This window comes from Acipenser ruthenus, chromosome 30 (assembly GCF_902713425.1).
Source record: "Acipenser ruthenus chromosome 30, fAciRut3.2 maternal haplotype, whole genome shotgun sequence".
NCBI classification, from domain to species: Eukaryota; Metazoa; Chordata; class Actinopteri; order Acipenseriformes; family Acipenseridae; genus Acipenser; species Acipenser ruthenus.
Genome location: NC_081218.1, coordinates 13,513,083 through 13,530,984, shown reverse-complemented (window position 1 = coordinate 13,530,984; position 17,902 = coordinate 13,513,083). Strand labels below are relative to the sequence as shown.

At 47.2% G+C, this 17,902-nt stretch overlaps 1 protein-coding gene across 3 annotated transcripts; it reads left to right on the top strand.

The window, feature by feature from the left end:
- Positions 1-355: 355 nt before the first annotated feature.
- LOC117426384 (differentially expressed in FDCP 6 homolog) lies at positions 356-16,673 on the top strand. Of its 3 annotated transcripts, none has more exons than XM_034911430.2 (11): positions 356-814; positions 4,485-4,625; positions 5,410-5,589; positions 7,171-7,398; positions 7,674-7,820; positions 7,994-8,102; positions 8,976-9,274; positions 10,909-11,075; positions 11,881-12,079; positions 12,776-12,866; positions 13,373-14,639. In XM_034911430.2, exons 1-11 carry the CDS (start codon positions 719-721, stop codon positions 13,399-13,401), a joined length of 1,686 nt encoding a protein of 561 aa, XP_034767321.2. In that variant the 5' UTR covers positions 356-718; the 3' UTR covers positions 13,402-14,639. The 3 variants fall into 3 exon arrangements, with proteins under 3 accessions (XP_034767321.2, XP_033899805.2, XP_033914104.3); XM_034043914.3 differs by lacking the exon at positions 13,373-14,639 and adding an exon at positions 14,648-15,195 and having other exon boundaries at positions 357-814; XM_034058213.3 differs by lacking the exon at positions 13,373-14,639 and adding an exon at positions 15,053-16,673 and having other exon boundaries at positions 360-814.
- The last annotated feature ends 1,229 nt before the right edge of the window (positions 16,674-17,902 follow it).

Sequence of the window (17,902 nt, the reverse complement as noted above, 5' to 3'; positions counted from 1 at the left end):
GAGAGAGAGAGAGAGAGAGAGAGAGAGTAATTTCTCATCCATCACGCATTGCGTCATTGTTACCTGTTGGGGTAAGGAATTTTAATCTAATTAAAAAAAAACCCTGCAAATAAACAGCATTTAAACGTTTTTGTGTACTGTAGTAATACTGTGTGTGTGTGTGTGTGTATAATCTTTCTAATTAATCTATAATCTTTCTAATTAATCCCAGGTACTGCAAGGCAATAGATTCAGCCGGCTGGCCCCTTACTGTACTCACTTACACGGTGGAACCTTTCATTAGAACGCCTCTGTTTCTGCACTGTAGGGAATAGTTTCGGTAACACACTTCACAAAACCCGGGACACCGCCAGGGATGGGAATAAGACTCCCATTGCATAGCACTTTGATCTGTTCCCGGCTTTACTAGGAGTACAATAAGACACACCTGAGCTTGCTACCGATACACACTGTGTGGCTAATGAAGCTGGCAGTAAAACCTGGTATGGGTGAAAGCGTGCTATGCAGTAGGAGTCTGAGTGCCATCCCTGTGACGTTGCTTCTTTAAATGAGTGCTGGTGATCAGTTGCTGCGGAGGAAGGGTGCAGTGCCTGGTATCACAGACAGGGGGTGCTGCTGCTGCTCTGCTGTATTGGTAACTGGAGCTGGAAGGGTGTGGGTGCAATTGCAGCAGGTCTGTGAGTAACAGTTCCCTATTAAAAGTCATGCCGCAGTAATAATGGAGCTGAGGTCGGAGTTATTAAAGTCAATTTGGTACGCTTTCACAGCTCTGGATGTGGAGAAAAGTGGGAAAGTTTCAAAATCACAACTCAAGGTAAGCGTGTGTGTGTGTGCGTGTTTCTTGGTAAATCTTGCTAGTATAAAGTCACTGAACCAAGTCTTCAGTGGCATTTTGTCGTTGTACAACTCGGCACTTTGCTGTCATTTCCGACCTGCCCAGCCTGCTATAAACCAACCAAGCCCTCTCTAAATTCTCCTTCTCAATACAGCAAAGTGAATGTACGCTGAATTTCTAGATTGTAAGTTGGTGTTTGCTCCAGTGGTTCACGTTTCATATTTTCAAGTGAAAGGACAGTTTTGAACGAAGAGAAAGTCCTCCGTGTAACGTCAAGATCACTGCTGTTCATGTTCAAAAATGGGGCTGAAACACAATTTAAAAAGCGGCAGACGAGATGAGAGCTCAGTTCAGGCGCCTCTTCCCTTCTCAAAGTCTGCTGAATAATTGGTTTTGCTACAGCAGAACAAACTGTCGGGTCTGTTTTAATTGCAGATAACCTCAACCGCTGTCTGGATCATTAAAATAGCAACAGGTATAATATTATATATATATATATATAGCGTGCTTACCGTATGTGTGAGCACGTGTGCTGATGATATTCAGATAATGATCAGGCATTGTGTTTTAAAAATGTTAAAGATACTAGTATACAATTAAAAATATTAAAAATAGTAATTACCACCGTTCTGATTAATATATGTTTATTTTTCACCTGTTATAACAGGTGAAAAATAAACATATATTAATCTATATATATATATATATATATATATATATATATATATATATAGTTGTACTACTATTACGTCTATAGGAGTCTATTAGTAATAATAATATTTGAGTTTTTGAGAAATAACGTATTTCCAATAAAGTGAAAGATTCAAAACCAGGCATGTCTATTCATGCTTGCATGCAGATGCAAATAACCCAAAGAGCCCTGTTGCCTCGGACCACCACAAAAAATACCTTTGAAGTACATGGGGTCTGTAAGTGAGCTGGCAGGTTAGCTTTGGCAAAGGGACCCACCATATACAGCCGATATAAGGCCTTGATCAGTTAGCTGTTTCTACAGTTTTTTTGCATCGTCAGCCCTACTGATCCGACTACACGGGGTCCGATCAGCCCGATCAATAATATATATATTTTTTCACAAGGTGGAAAAACATTGAGAGGGCTCATTCAATCACCTGCTATGCCCTGTGGAGGCCCGGGTTTAAATCCGGCACGGATCACGAGTGAAAGGTGGACAAGCGTCCACATCGAATCTTTATTAAGCACCGCTTCCAGCGCCTGCATTCATCGCTAAACGAATCGGTATAACATCACTCTTAATACCCTATTCAACAGAAGAGGGCTCGGGACACTAGTGGAGGCACTGGGGCAAAGCGTTGGTCTGCAGTACTTCTCATAGCGCTACGTAAGAGACGATGTTCGTTTCAGTGCTGGGTACTGTTCCCTACACCTGCACCCTGACCTGCCTGTATCCCTGGCCAGCATCCTGGGGATTGTATCTTATGACAGCCCTTAATCCCTCTCACGCACTTGTGCTCTGTGCTGCTGAGCCTGTGCTGAGCTTCTGACAAGGAGAGCCTTTCACTTGTTTTTCAAAACCGTTTTTTCTTTTTAAATAGTGCAGCAGGAAGTGGTGGAGACCTGAGAACTCACACTCGCCTAAAATATGTTTTAAAAACAAACACATAGAAGAACAAGAAACTCATAACAAAGAGCATTGCCATTTTTGAAGTTCTCTTTTCTAAATGTAGGTAGTTCCAGAGAATTAGTTAGGATTACTCGCTGCTCTATTACCAGCAGTGTCGTCGGGGATGGGATGTATGTGGGTGACGCCAGTTCTGTGTTTCTCAGTAACAAGCGAAAAGCAATTCCTGGTACATGGTGGGTTCTGCATTTTTCTATCATGTTGGCTCATGGGGGCTGATAAACAGGAGTAAACTGTGTCTAGTCCATGCCTGTGCTTTGTATAACTGGGACCTTTGCCAGGAAGTTATGCCTCGATTTCCGTTTGTCTTCGGCTACTATTTTATCACCTCGTTACAGATCGTCTCCTGGCATTTCACAGCATCAGAAAACCCGTCTGGGCCGCTACGAGACACCTGTCATTTGTTTAATCGTTTGATTGACGCCCGCCTGTAGCTAACGTAGCAAACAGGTGTTAATTATCCTGCCGCAATCTTCAAAACAGAAACAAGGGCACCTTATTATGGCTTCAGGTTTGCAGAGTATTGTTACATTATGATATATCAGTGGGTAGAAAACACTGGAAATAAAAGGATTGGGTTCTGGGAGCTAGAATGTTAGCTGAAAGCTTTCAATATTATTATTATTATTATTATTATTATTATTATTATTATTATTATTATTATTACTTACTTACTTATCCTGTTTGTCTTTTGGCACATTTTAAACCTTGCAATCATTGCTGGCAATTTTTCCATGGTATAATGTGCCTTGCTTTTCAAAGTCCCCAAAACAGGTGTGTTACCCTTAAAAAAAACTACAGAGCAACTTCGCTGATGCTGTAGTATTTCACCCGGAACATGTGATCGAGCGATCGCCTTGTTCTCTTGCAGACTGCTCTCCTGGTATTAATACGATTATAACAACCTGGTTTCCAGACGTTCTCTCATACAAATCCAGCCTGATCTCTTTAAATCTTCGTCAGTCTCTTTTTGGTAGGCTGCTGTGCACGAGACAACACGTTTGTTCAAATTAGGACTGCTCTGAAACGAGGTTGTTAATATTCACAATTCAATGAAACAGAGAGGCCGGTGTGAAGAGAGAGCTCCGGCAATGCAGACTCGTGTGCTTTACTGGAAAGAAGGAGCTCTATTGATGTGTGATACTGGAATGTGCTGCGGATTGTCTGACCACTGGATTTGCGTGGTCTGTTAACACAGCAATGCCATTCTAACGCAGTGCAGTGTGATCTCAAAGCAGCCAGGCTGTGACTGGAACTGTGCAACGATTCCATTGGGTGCACTGCCTGCAGAACCAGCAAGGGATGTTGAACCTGAAAAGAGCCTCATTCAATAACACTGTGCAGCTCCAATGAGAATCTGGTGTCTAGTGTCTGCGTGTTTTGAATTTTCTCCCAGTAAACCACAGAAAAAAGCAACTTCCTTTCTGTCTTCCTGTTGTCACTGAAATCAGGTACTGTACAGATTCAAATGTGCAGCCTTGTATTAAATGAGAGCTGAAGCATCATGCAATCTAACCCATGCTCAGGGTTCTTTATTTTTGTACTTGAACTGTATTCTGGGCTTGTATAATCACAATGTGTAACACCACACATGCAATTACAGTATAATCAGTGTAGCTGCTTCACCTTTACCAGACACCAGTCCTTGTTAGTTGTCCAGTTTGTTTGCATTCTCTAAAGGTAATTTCAGATGCAGATGCCTACAAGCTTTTTCCCATCTTTAACACTCTTGTCCGCTGTCACTAAACAGGCACGCCCCCCCCCCCCGCCTCTACATGCAGCAGCAGGTGGTTATGAATGTCACATGCAAGCTCTGCTGCAGCTCAAAAAAAATCACAATAGCCTTGATTTGATTTTTTCAGTGCTGTTAAAAACAACAGCTCACTGCAGTGTGCTTGCAATGCAGCTTGGTCTGTTTGTAAGAGCACCAAACCCAAAGCCTGCTGGTTCCGTCAGTGTTGTAATGGCTGCTGCTGCTTGTGTCTGCAGGTTCTGTCTCATAACCTGTGCACGGTGCTGAGTATCCCACACGACCCGGTCGCCCTGGAGGAGCACTTCAGAGACGATGACGACGGACCAGTGTCCAGCCAGGGCTACATGCCCTACCTCAACAAGTACATCCTGGACAAGGTAACTGGACTGACCTGCAGGAAGCGTTCGCATCGGGCTCTGAGCCTCAGCTTACAGACTCTTTTATCCTTAAATGTTTTAAGTTAAGTACCCCAGGCTCCTATTTCTTTATTGAACAACTTTATTGTCAGATGTGCGTAGACCCGATTCATCAAAGCTTTTTAAAATGTATGGTAAACCAGGGTAAAAGCACTGTCGTATATCGTTGTAAAAGCACGAGGAGACGCATGAGAAACTGCAAACCTACCAGGCAAATGACTGAATTACATTCAAGGGCAGAAGGATGGCTCTTTTACCCTGACAGAGTGCTCACCAAAGACATTCCCCTTAAGAGATCGTGGTCAGCTGGGCAACTTTGAAAGGTCTGCGGCTGAATATTTTGAAAAGCCTTGGTTATCAGGAACACAGAGCCAAAATGAGCTTCCTTTGGTACGTGTTTATATCACTGTGGTGCGATTAGCTACATGAACTCTGGGTCTCTGTTTTATATTAAAACTACTGCTGTTTAAAATGTTACAGTAACCTGAAGGACTGGAGATCACCCCTTTATATAAGCTATATAACTTAGGATGTGTTCCAGTTTTCCGCCTACATTGCAATGCAGAAGGGTGTGCTCCCATCTGGAGCACACGGAACGCTCTGGGGTTCCGTTTTCTCCCATCTGGAGCACACGGAACGCTCTGGGGTTCCGTGTTCTCCCATCTGGAGCACACGGAACGCTCTGGGGTTCTTGCACCGCTGTCTCTGGTGGCTCTCTTCACCCTGTGTGTGTTGTTGCTGTCAGGTGAAGGAGGGCTCCTTCGTGAAGGAGAATTTCGACGAGCTGTGCTGGACGCTCACTGCCAAGAAGAACTACAGGCCCAACGGCAAGACCAGCATTCCCCTGAAAGACGCCTTTCGCTTCTGGTGCCTCTTCAACTTCCTGTCCGAGGACAAGTACCCTCTGGTCATGGTGCCTGACGAGGTGAGAACTCTCTTCCACACCCGCCGCACTGTCAGTATCACCTCCATGGTCTACCCTGTTACACTTCTATAGAGTCTTTCACAAAGCACTGCCTTCATTTTAACAATTCAGCTGTTCAAATCGGAATCAAATACATTTTAAAAAGCCGCTCCAGTCTAGGAGCACAGCAGCTAGGCGCGTGCTGAGACTCATTCTCCTAATTGCCTTTAAGAAGTCTTTTTTGGCAGGTATTAAATAAACCCATTCACTAACGCGTTGATCTCGAAACAAGAAAAGACGTCCTTCCCTCGCCTTTACAACTGAGTACCAATCAATGGCACTCAGTGTTTTAAAAGCCGATTGGAAGCATGTTTTCCTTTCATGAACTAATGATGAAAATGTTAATTGTCAGTTTACAATCTATTTAATAATAATAATAATAATAATAATAATAATAATAATAATAATAATAATAATATTTTACTACCTGCCGATAAATACTTCTTCAAGACAGTTATGAGTACGACCCCTAACAGCAGGTAGAATCCGCCCGCCTCTGCCTGAGCTTGCATGTTATTGGACTTTAGACCCTCTAGGGGATTACTGTGGCTCCTGTCGATTTGCTAGTTTCGTGTAATTACCGGCAGGAGCATTTCTGATGTTGCTCAGCCAATGCCTCAATCCTTTGTGGTTTGATTTCTATTTCCATGCTTCACTGAATCCTGTGATGCAACTGCGTTGGTGGTATCGTGATCTGCTATCACACCTGCAAACCTTCTGAGAAACTGATTAAATACAGCCCCCTCCCACACGGGCACCTTACACTGTCAAAACAAACAGTCTCGCTGCGGTATCTGCTCAGCGCGGACTTTCCCAGGCTGCGCACTTCGAATTGCAATTCTTCCACACTCGCTGTAAGACCCAGCGTGTTTTCAGCATGGCGGCATGCTTGCTGTTTTCGCAGTTCTAGGAATCTGCACCCTGCAAACTGCTTTTTAAAGCTGTTGAAGACGCATCCATATATACACAATGGAAGCCATCTGGAGAGAAACAGTGGCCCCATATACACTGTGCCAAAAATTCAACTCGCACAGTAGAAAAAAAACATTCAGAAATAGTGGGCTCCTCGTTTTATGGGGTAGAATCAAATTGTGGCTTCTAAATTTATTTTATTTAGGTTGAAATACTTTAGGGATAGCTGGAATTGTCATATTTATATGTAGGTTCTGGGTTCTGTTTCTTCTCGAGTGCGTGTAGCTGCTAGCTTGGGTTGCTCAGACTCTAGGCTTGCGGTTTCCTGTGTTGTAATGTCAACTTCATCCACAGCAGCTTGACACCACAGGAAGCAGTCAAGCACTCGTATATAATATATAGCAGACCCTGATACTGATGTGATACAGCCATCTGAAATGTCTTTATAATATATGGTTCTACTATATAATAATTTGTATTTAGATATATTATTAAAACTAAGCTGACTTTCACCCACTCAAATTCAGAGCAACCAGTAAGATCACTTGTGGCAAAGTTCCCCAATTCCGTCTTGTACGCAGCCCAAGCAGGGTTGACCTCTCCCTCTCTCTGTCGCCCCCTGGCTGCCAGGTGGAGTACCTGCTGAAGAAAGTGTGCATGGCAATGAACGTGGAGCTGAACTACGTGGAGCTGGAGGATTACTTCAGCCAGGAGCCCCTGCAGCAGAGTGGTATCGTCGTGTGGAAGTTCCTGGAGCTGGTGAACTCTGGGAAGCTGACGAGGGGCATCGACAAGGACGCTTTGAGCATGGCGATCGAGGAGGTCTATCGAGAGATTGTGGAGGACGTGCTCAAGCAGGTACGCGCAGGGAGATACGCCCTCAGGAGACGCAGAGAGATACGCAGCCCCTCAGCGATGTAGCCGTGCTTCTAGAAAGTTATCAAATGAAAAACGCCTGGGGAATGCACGCTGTATCCCATGATGTGTTTGTATTATTTCTAAGCCTCTAAAGTGATGGGTCAGTAGGTCATGGCGGAGTGCAGATTACACAATGTTCCTGTTGCTCCAGAACAATTTAAACATCTTCCAGACTCCTCATGTTAAATCGTCACGTGGCCGGTCTCTGTTTCCAGGGTTACTTGTGGAAGAAAGGGCAGCTGCGGCGGAACTGGACAGAGCGCTGGTTCACGCTGAGGCCGAGCGCACTGGCTTACTACGTGAGTGAAGACCGCAAAGAGAGAAAGGGCAGCATCCCTCTGGACAGGAGCTGCTGCGTGGAGGTGAGGCTCTCCACTGTTTATTAACATGCTTTACCGCCCCTCGCTATTCTTAACCGTGCTGACCTGTGCTTTATTTCCCTTTGCTGTAAGGGAATAGCTCAAACCCCCCTTCTCAGAGGCTGGTCGATAAGGACAGCGTGCTGGCTGGTGACCTGCTTCCTTGTGTATTCCAGGTGCTCCCGGATAAGGATGGGAAGAGGTGCATGTTCTGCGTGAAAACGTTGGCTAAGACCTACGAGATGAGTGCCTCCGACACCAAGCAGAGGCAGGAGTGGACGACAGGTCAGTGCACCGAGGGGCTCTCCTGATCGGGAAGTCATTCTAATGCAGGCCCTTTGGGGATTTGAGGGTCAGCAGTAATTTCGAGGTGCATTCGACACTCAGAAATCTGACTACGAATTATCTGTCAGTCGTATGCGCAGTGATACAGGAACAGACGCTAATGCGCAGTGCCTGCATTCACAGATCACCTTAAAGAGTAAGTAGTGGGGTTCTGAAAAATATAGCGTTACCCCACTAAGCATGCTGTTACTCCTGAATAAAGAGCCCCCTGTTTAAACTCTCTGGCCAGCGACTGAGTTGCTAGTTCAGACAGGGCTGTCTGCAGTAGCCTCGCAGGGCCATGCAGCCCGGAAGCAGGAAACGGTTTATAAGCGCCGAGCGCACCACATGCAGAGGAAGTCACGTGACTCCGGGCAGATCTGCACAATCACATCCAGATAGACCCGGGCACTCTGGCTTTCATCACAGGGGCTGCTGCTGCTGCTGCTTTCATCACAAGTGCCACACCGAAACTCTGATTCTAAACTTACTCCCTTGTCCCCACAGCCGTTCTTTTCTCAACGATGCATCTGGAATTTGTGTGCAGTAATATAGAAGCCTTGTGTCTCCCTCTGCCCCACTCCCCTCCTCGCACTCCCTCTCTTACCAGCTATCCAGAACGCTATCCAGCTTGAAGTCCCTATACATCACTAGAGGTGCTCGGTAGATAACCACAATGCCTTGCTAGCAAAAGACGCTGCCCGGGTGTTGTTGCACACACCTTTAAATTGCCCCAGTGACACAAAAGCTAAAAACGTGCCTTCCTAGATTGGTTTGCTCCACCTGCATCACTGTACATTCCAGGCTCTCACTCCCCACCCTCTCTCTCCCCAGCTATCCAGACAGTCATCCGCTTGGAGGCTGAGGGCAAGAAGTCTCTTCACAAGGACCTGAAGCTGAAGCGACGGGAGCAGAGGGAGCAGCGGGAGCGGCGCAAGGCGGCGAAGGAGGAGGAGATGCTGAGGCTGCGCGCGCTGCAGGAGGAGAAGGAGAAGAAGCTGCAGGAGCTGGAGCTGCTGAAGGAGGCCCAGCGGCAGGCCGAGGTGCTGCTGCAGCAGGACGAGCAGCGCAGGAGAGCCCAGCACGAGGAGATGCAGCGTGCACTGGAGGTGCAGCTCCGTGACGCAGAGCAGGTCAGACTCCACGGCACTGCTCCCTGATCAACGCTGGGGTCTCGCTGAGACTCCACGGCACTGCTCCCTGATCAACGCTGGGGTCTCTCTGAGACTCCACTGCACTGCTCCCTGATCAACGCTGGGGTCTCGCTGAGACTCCACGGCACTGCTCCCTGATCAACGCTGGGGTCTCTCTGAGACTCCACTGCACTGCTCCCTGATCAACGCTGGGGTCTCGCTGAGACTCCACGGCACTGCTCCCTGATCAACGCTGGGGTCTCTCTGAGACTCCACTGCACTGCTCCCTGATCAACGCTGGGGTCTCGCTGAGACTCCTGCTCCCTGATCAACACTGGGGTCTCGCTGAGACTCCTGCTCCCTGATCAACGCTGGGGTCTCGCTGAGACTCCACGGCACTGCTCCCTGATCAACGCTGGGGTCTCGCTGAGACTCCACGGCACTGCTCCCTGATCAACGCTGGGGTCTCTCTGAGACTCCACTGCACTGCTCCCTGATCAACGCTGGGGTCTCGCTGAGACTCCTGCTCCCTGATCAACACTGGGGTCTCGCTGAGACTCCTGCTCCCTGATCAACGCTGGGGTCTCGCTGAGACTCCACGGCACTGCTTCCAGATCAACACTGGGGTCTCGCTGAGACTCCTGCTCCCTGATCAACACTGAGGTCTCGCTGAGACTCCTGCTCCCTGATCAACACTGGGGTCTCGCTGAGACTCCTGCTCCCTGATCAACACTGGGGTCTCACTGAGACTCCTGCTCCCTGATCAACACTGGGGTCTCGCTGAGACTCCTGCTCCCTGATCAACACTGGGGTCTCGCTGAGACTCCTGCTCCCTGATCAACACTGGGGTCTCGCTGAGACTCCTGCTCCCTGATCAACGCTGGGGTCTCGCTGAGACTCCTGCTCCCTGATCAACGCTGGGGTCTCGCTGAGACTCCTGCTCCCTGATCAACACTGGGGTCTCGCTGAGACTCCTGCTCCCTGATCAACACTGAGGTCTCGCTGAGACTCCTGCTCCCTGATCAACACTGGGGTCTCGCTGAGACTCCTGCTCCCTGATCAACACTGGGGTCTCGCTGAGACTCCTGCTCCCTGATCAACGCTGGGGTCTCGCTGAGACTCCACGGCACTGCTCCCTGATCAACGCTGGGGTCTCGCTGAGACTCCACGGCACTGCTCCCTGATCAACGCTGGGGTCTCGCTGAGACTCCACGGCACTGCTCCCAGATCAACACTGGGGTCTCGCTGAGACTCCTGCTCCCTGATCAACACTGAGGTCTCGCTGAGACTCCTGCTCCCTGATCAACACTGGGGTCTCGCTGAGACTCCTGCTCCCTGATCAACACTGGGGTCTTGCTGAGACTCCTGCTCCCTGATCAACACTGGGGTCTCGCTGAGACTCCTGCTCCCTGATCAACACTGGGGTCTCGCTGAGACTCCTGCTCCCTGATCAACACTGGGGTCTCACTGTAGGGTTCTCCCCCTTTATCTTTGCATCAGCCACACAGAATCAGCAGAGCTGTTCCATATTCTCTGCCCAGTATTGGGGTAGGCTTGCTGGTGAGCACACCAGTCACTGATTTGACTCATCCCCTCAGTTCCAGCGCAGTAATTGCACCCCTCTCTCTGCTCAGGCGCGGGCCAGCATGCAAGCAGAGATGGTTTTGAAAGAGGCAGAGGCGGAGAGGCAGAAGAAACGGATCCAGGAGCTGGAGGAGATGCAGCAGGGCCTGGAGGAGGCACTGCGGCTGGAGATCAAAGCCAGGCAGGATGAGGAGGCCTTCCGATACGCACAGGCACGGTATGGAGTCTGAGACATGCACGCACGCACACACACACACACACACCATTCCACTACGCACAGGCACGGTATGGAGACACAGACTTACTCATGAAGTGTAAAGACACACACCACTCCAAACCTCACAGGGAGCACACACAACCACACTTTGAAACCATCTTAACACTACATCACTGGGGTGAGCCATTCACACATCTACTTTTGCTGGTTACTCCCCGCAGCAGTACAGTGTGTAGTGAACAGCCGTCTCATGTAATTAAGGGCTGGGTGAGAACCGCAAAGCAGACAGTTCAAAGATGAACGCTTTCCCATTCAACTGAAGAGCAAGCTGGGTAGTGGAGAGGTGAGCACGGGTCTTCTGCTGATGGGAGGATTATTAACTCATCAGCTGCTAGAAACGTCATCTACAGACTCCCAGAGATTTAACAAAGCCAGTGCCACACGCTGCTTCTGTTACACTGCCAACAGTTACAAGAAACATGTTGTTGGATCTGAAGCGTTTCACGTGTACTTACAAAGGAACACCTTCTTCAATGTGTAAAAGAGACTGTGCCTTTAAATGAACTCACAGTCTCTGCAGAGAAAGTCCCTTTGTTTGCCAGGGCTCTGTAAAGCTATTAGTTTGACACAGTGTGTTGGTGAACCTACCCAGTGGGCTTTGGTTCATAATCCACTTCTGAAGAGCAGAATAAGCTTGTGTGATGCAAACTGTTGGAACTGTACCTTCACTTGAAACCTAATTGGGATGGCAAGCGTTCTGATGAATTAGCCGTTGAGTCCAAGGACTGCCTCTCTCTCCCCGCAGGCTACTGGCTGAGGAAGAGGAGAAGCTGAAGCAGCTGATGTTCATGAAGGAGGAGCAGGAGGAGTACATCCTCAAGACCCAGAGAGAGAAGCAGGAGCTCAGGCAGGAGATGGAAACCAAGTCCCGGGCTCTCGAAGAGGCCCAGCTGCATCTGGAGGAAGTGAGGGTCAACCGGCAGAGAGTCGACCAGGACGTCATGGTGAGTGTGTCTGTCTGTCTGTCTGTCAGTCAGTGTGTCTGCCTGTCTGCCTTTGTCTGTCTGTCTGTCTGTCTGTCTAAACAATTTGACTCCGCCCCCCCCCCCCCAGCTCTCTTCTCATTTTATCTTTTAAAGAAGCAACAGGGTGTTTAGGTACTGCAATTGACATTGACACTATAATACCTTAGTACTGAAGCCACTGCATGATCATTTGTGTTCGTCCAGCCTTATATTCATAATTGGTACAAATCTCTAAACAGTAAAATACTATAAGCAGTCCCTACTTCCAGTAGTGGATAGAAGTCATATAGTTCATAAGAATCCAGTCACACTATACTGCAGATGATTGACGAGTATAGTTATATATATAGGCAGAAGCAGTGCATCAGGACTAGACACAAAAAACGCCACCCCTCTTACTTAATTAAGGTCTGGTTACTTAATTATAAGTCGTCATGTATATATATAGATTTTTTTCTGTTGCAAAAAATAAGTTTTCTTTTTCATACGGGTCATCGTTTGCAGACTGTATATCTCAGACGAAATGGTACCGGATCTGAGATCCGCTGCGACCCGGCACAAATGACCCCCTCCTCTCGCTCTAGGTCCTGAACCCCAACTCAAGCAAGCATGCACGCTCCTATATGAAAGGGTATCCATTCATGTCTGTTGTGTTTTTCCTGTTAACCATTTCAGGCTGCCCAGAGGAAGCTGCGCCAGGCAAGCACCAACGTCAAGCACTGGAACGTGCAAATGAACAGGCTGATGCATCCTATAGGACCAGGAGGTAAGAAGACCTGTCTTTTACCTCTGACTACTCAGTGGCTGTGAAATAAAGAGCTTACTGCAGTGTACTGCTCATCCCGTATCATGCACCTCTTCCCAGCCTTATCCAGAAGCAGGACCCCAGCCAGCAAACCATCCGCACCTTATCAACCAGCTTCTGAGAAGGGGAGTGTTCAGCTTTTATAAGGGTTATGAAAGAGGCTTTCTTCTGATCTTTCACCTGCTCACTGATTACACTACATCACTACACACTCCAGCTCTGTCTTCCTCAATGTCTTTCTGAAACTAAATGTCTTATTTATATATATATATTTTTTTAACAACAGTGGGTTAACGCAGAAACGATATTCAGTGTGAGTTGTAAACAGAACATTCTCAGCATGACATCAGAGAAAGGAAACCCCGCCCTCCCATGACCTAGATAACTCGCCCCTGCGCGCGCGCGGCGTCACCTACAGGAAACAGGAACTGACATCAGTTTCCTCTCTGCTCCGTCTACCCCTCCAGAACCCCGCTCCGTTCAGGCTGAGAGTTAGGGCAGCTTTGAGGGGGAGTGCAGACTTGGCAGGCTAGACTTGGAGGACGCTGTACAAACCCCATTGCGAGGAACAATAGGATCTGAGGGGTACCGCTGTTGCACAGGTTATCCCCATTGCAAAAACACACAAAAAAAAAAAAAACAAAGCATGCACAATTACCCAGCCTTGCACCAATCTAACTGGTGGCACCCACACTGACCAGGATTAGCTTTATTAGGAAAATGCATTGGTGTATTTTGTTATTGTGGAGGCTATAGAGTTGATATCCATAAGGGGGTACGGACGCACAGCTGTATGATAGAGACAGGTCTGTCTGCCCTGGCGGGGATGAAGTATGGGGCTTCAGTGACTTGCTTAGTCAATGTAGAGGAGATGTTCATCTCCAGGACACACAGTACTGTGCAGTGGGTTTGTTCTGTAGTAACGGGACTCTGTCATGCAAATCTATTGAAAATTGTGTTCCGGCTGCCTGACCGCTCAAGCGTGGAAGAGGTTACTGAGAGGATTCCCCTAAGAGACAGCAGTGGAAGTGTCTATAGATACGGTAATGGAGTTCATACAGCAGAGCTGTGGTCTGCTCATACAGTGTGCTGCAGTATGTTGCCTGTAATGGGATTTTTTGGTGACGCTTTATTGGAATCGTTACATTGTAATAACACAGGTACCAACCAGCTACATCTGTTAGTAAAATCCTTACCTGGCATGAGCTTTAATGACTGTGATACTGCCCCCCTGTTATTGTACTTTTTTTATAATGTGCAAATGCTATAAATCAGGTATGGCCAATCCCGGTCCTGGAGGGCTATTCCACTCCAGGTTTAACAACTTCAGCGTGTGACTGGAGATTGAACTGGTTCAATCAAACCATTTAGAACAGGGTTGGAACAAAGACCAGGACTGGAATGGTGAACTTCCAGCACACCCCTGCTGCAGATGCACAGCTGCGTCCCTGTAGATCACATGATCTGATTGAAAATGAGGGTGAAATTGCCATGCAAATTCACCTTAGAGAAGCTGCAGTCCACGGTGAAGAGGGGCTGCTGTTGTTGTTGTCGGCGTTGTTCTTAAGCACGGACTTCTCCGAGAGACCGACCCTGCAGACTGGAACCACTGCACTCAAAGAGCAGCAATCTCTCATTGTATTGCACAGTTTCATTTTCTCTCAACCACACTACATTTACAGTCAACGCTTCCTGGCATCCCAGACAGATTTCATTGACCATCTTTTATTCTTTCTCATTAGCTTCGAGACAATCCAAATGAAACCCTGTGGAGATGTAACGACTGCAGTGGTGTGGCTGACACATAGCAACTCCTCCTCCTCTTCCTCCTCCTCCTCCTCCTACAGTCACAGCACAACAGCAACCCGAAACTTACATGTAGCGCCTTTATCACATCCTGCCAAGACTCTTAAGTGACAATGTTACTGACCCCGTGGGACTGAATCTGGAGATTTGTGTTGGTGGCGGACACTTGCTAGGGTTGACTGGAGTTGGCGGAGTTGCTGTTAGGTTGCAGTGCTGAGGGTTGATAAGACTTTGCAGCTGCCTCTGCCTGCATGGGTTTGTGTGCGTCTGTCTGTCTGCCTGTGTGTCTGTGTGTGTGTGTGTTTTCTCTCTATCTCTTTCTCTTGTGCTCTCCTTCCCAGACAAGAAATCCTCTCCCGGGCTGGGGGGGTTCTCCAGCTTCCGCGTCCCGTCGCAGAAAGATCCCGGACTGAAGCTGAGACAGAAATCCGAGGAGAGAGAGCGCGAGGAGAGCAAGGAGAACGTCGAATCGGCCAGGCGTCTCTCTCAGGCTTCCGACATGGACACGCAGCCCTAAAAGGACCAGCCCGTGGCAACCAGGTAACTTGCCAGGTAACAGGGCTTCTGTTTGCAGACTATGAGGATGCCCTTTGATATCAAGACAGAGAGATCTTTCCCACAAACTCGGCTCAGAGCCTCTTTGAATGTTCACGGAAACGGCTGGGTTTCAAACCCTACAAACCTGGATGTTGCTTTTTCTTTTTGGGTTTTATTTTTCCAAGTCATTTTCAACGGAAGTTTAACATGGGGTCAGCGCATCTGCCTTGCCTAAAACCCCACAGACAGAAGGACCGCACACTTCAGTGTCCAAAGCACAGGATGAATGCTTCTTGCTGCAAACGTCGTAAGCAAGTAGTTTGATTTAAGGTGAAATGGCTTCAGAAACAGGCAGTGCAGCACACAGCACACACATGAAAATAAAGATAACTTAAGATCTGACTTCTTCCTGTCCGCCCCCTGCACTGCGCAGCAGATTTCCTGAGAAATCTACACAACAGAGAAAGAGGCCCGGGTTCAAGTCCTGCCTGGGTGCCATAGAGTGAGTGTTCTGGTTCACCACATCACAAGCAGGCGAAGCCACACCTGGGCTCAATCATTGTAACTGAATCAAAACTGTAATCAGAATTATAAGTGGAACTGACCCCAGGTCTGGTCAAACCCCCCCCCTGACAATTAAGTAGTGAAACATTCCTATTCGGGACAAGGGACAAACAAAATGTGGCCTTAATACATTTCATAGAATTTCTTCCAACAAATGTATAGCTTTTGTATAATGTATTCTTAATTTAGCGTTCGCTTCCACTTTATGGAAGAAGAATCCATTCCAGCTGTTATTTATTTTAGATTTATTTCATGCAGACTCTTCTAAATCTCTTTCGATGATTGGTCTGTTTGATTAAGAGAACAATGACTTCCAGCATGTTGCAGCCAAGTTTAAAATAACAAAACGCTGGTAGTTTGCAGCCTGTTAGAGGTATTAAAGAGGCATTCAGATTTTTTTATATTTCTTTCTCAAACAGTGAATACAAATTACTTTGTCATGTCTATGGAAAATGTGTAATTATTGTCTGCTTTACCAAATTTTAAATAAAGATAAATCCATACAATTGTGATGGTTAGCAGCCCTCCACCATGGTAAGCAGGTGGCTGTGCTGTTTGTTTTGCTGTGTCTCTCGATGCTGCACTGCACCTGCAATGCTCTTGGCAGGGTTCCCTGCACTAACAGTCTACACAGAGCTCCAGAGATCCACTCCTGCTCAGCTGTTTAAAAATGATTCTCCTGTCAACTGTAGCTTTGCTGGCAAGATTGAGAAAACTGTACAAAGCTTGAAAAAAAATGTCTTGTTTGCTGTTTGTATGTCTGGGAAAACTTTATGAACACTTCTGAAATATATTTTGAGACATGAGACTGTCAAAATGCATTGTGTATATTTGCTGCCTATTAAAATCTCTGGGACCTGATGGTGGTGTTGCAGTAACATGTGAAGAGATCTCTAGTCTGCTTCCCTGTAGGGTGTGTAGTTTGCAGCGATTCTAAGGAGTGGGGTTCAACGTTTCCATCACCTGCTAGGTTTGAGGGCAGCCGTTGTTCCTGACAGGCAGGTTTGATAGATGTGAATGCGGTTTGTCCAAACAGCTCCAGACTTCCTGTTCTGGAACGGCATGACAGACAGCAGCGACTCAGCCAAGGCAAGCATGCAGCTGCAGAGTCTTTAGAAACACCAGCCAGCCAGGACGGCACTCTGGAAGCTGACTTCAAAAGAACTGATAGCTTAGTAATGTTTTTACTCCTTTTAGCATCCTTATCCCTGCTCCCTGTGCTCGCCTTGTTTTTATTTCTACAAAATGCAGTCGCTTCAGGTTTCAGATTTATTTGAATTGCCCCTTCATTTTTTATAGTGTCTGTGTAACAGGGAGGAGGCTGTGTGTGAAACGGCGACCCCTCCCACCACAAGCGAGCATCTTAACCACTGTGCAAAACAGCCAGGGTCGTCTCTTGTTGTGGTTTTAGCGCGTTTAACCTGACTTCATCTTACCAACAGGAGACAGTATCTGTAAAGGCAGTGTATCACACAACAGCAACCATCCTTATTATTATTATTGCAATTACTCAAACTCTGTTTTCATGATTTTAAAAACATGACACATATTTTTGATAAGTGCGTGTTCAGGTGCTGCTCATCAGTGCGAGGTGCCATAGACACATAAAACTTAGACTAGATAAGCCAAAGTGTCTTTCTAGACGGAAAAGCCAGCGCCATCTGGTGATCGTCCACTTGTATTCATTTTTCCTGTCGATATTCTGACAACACACAACATTTCTCTAGATAGTGACGGTCTTTGTGTGTTTTAAGACACTGGTAGATCTAGCCTACGTTCCACATGTCTGTGGCAGGCATCTCCAACTGAAGGGCAGCTCCTGAACTGTTTCAGTGCAGCGTTTAAAACAGAAAAAAGTCAAGCTGGAGGAAAGCGTCACTGGTTTGCCTAACACTGCACAGAGGACAAAGAGAGGTTTAAACACCTCTGCAGCTGATCTCCAAAATGAAAGAGAAGATTACACACTTACACAGACAAAATCACACCGAGACCAACAGATGCGATTGCGTGTGTGTGTGTGTGTGTGTGTGGTGTAGCTTTTTGCATTATTGCTGAGAACTCTTAATTAGTCATCCACTTCCTTTCCATCG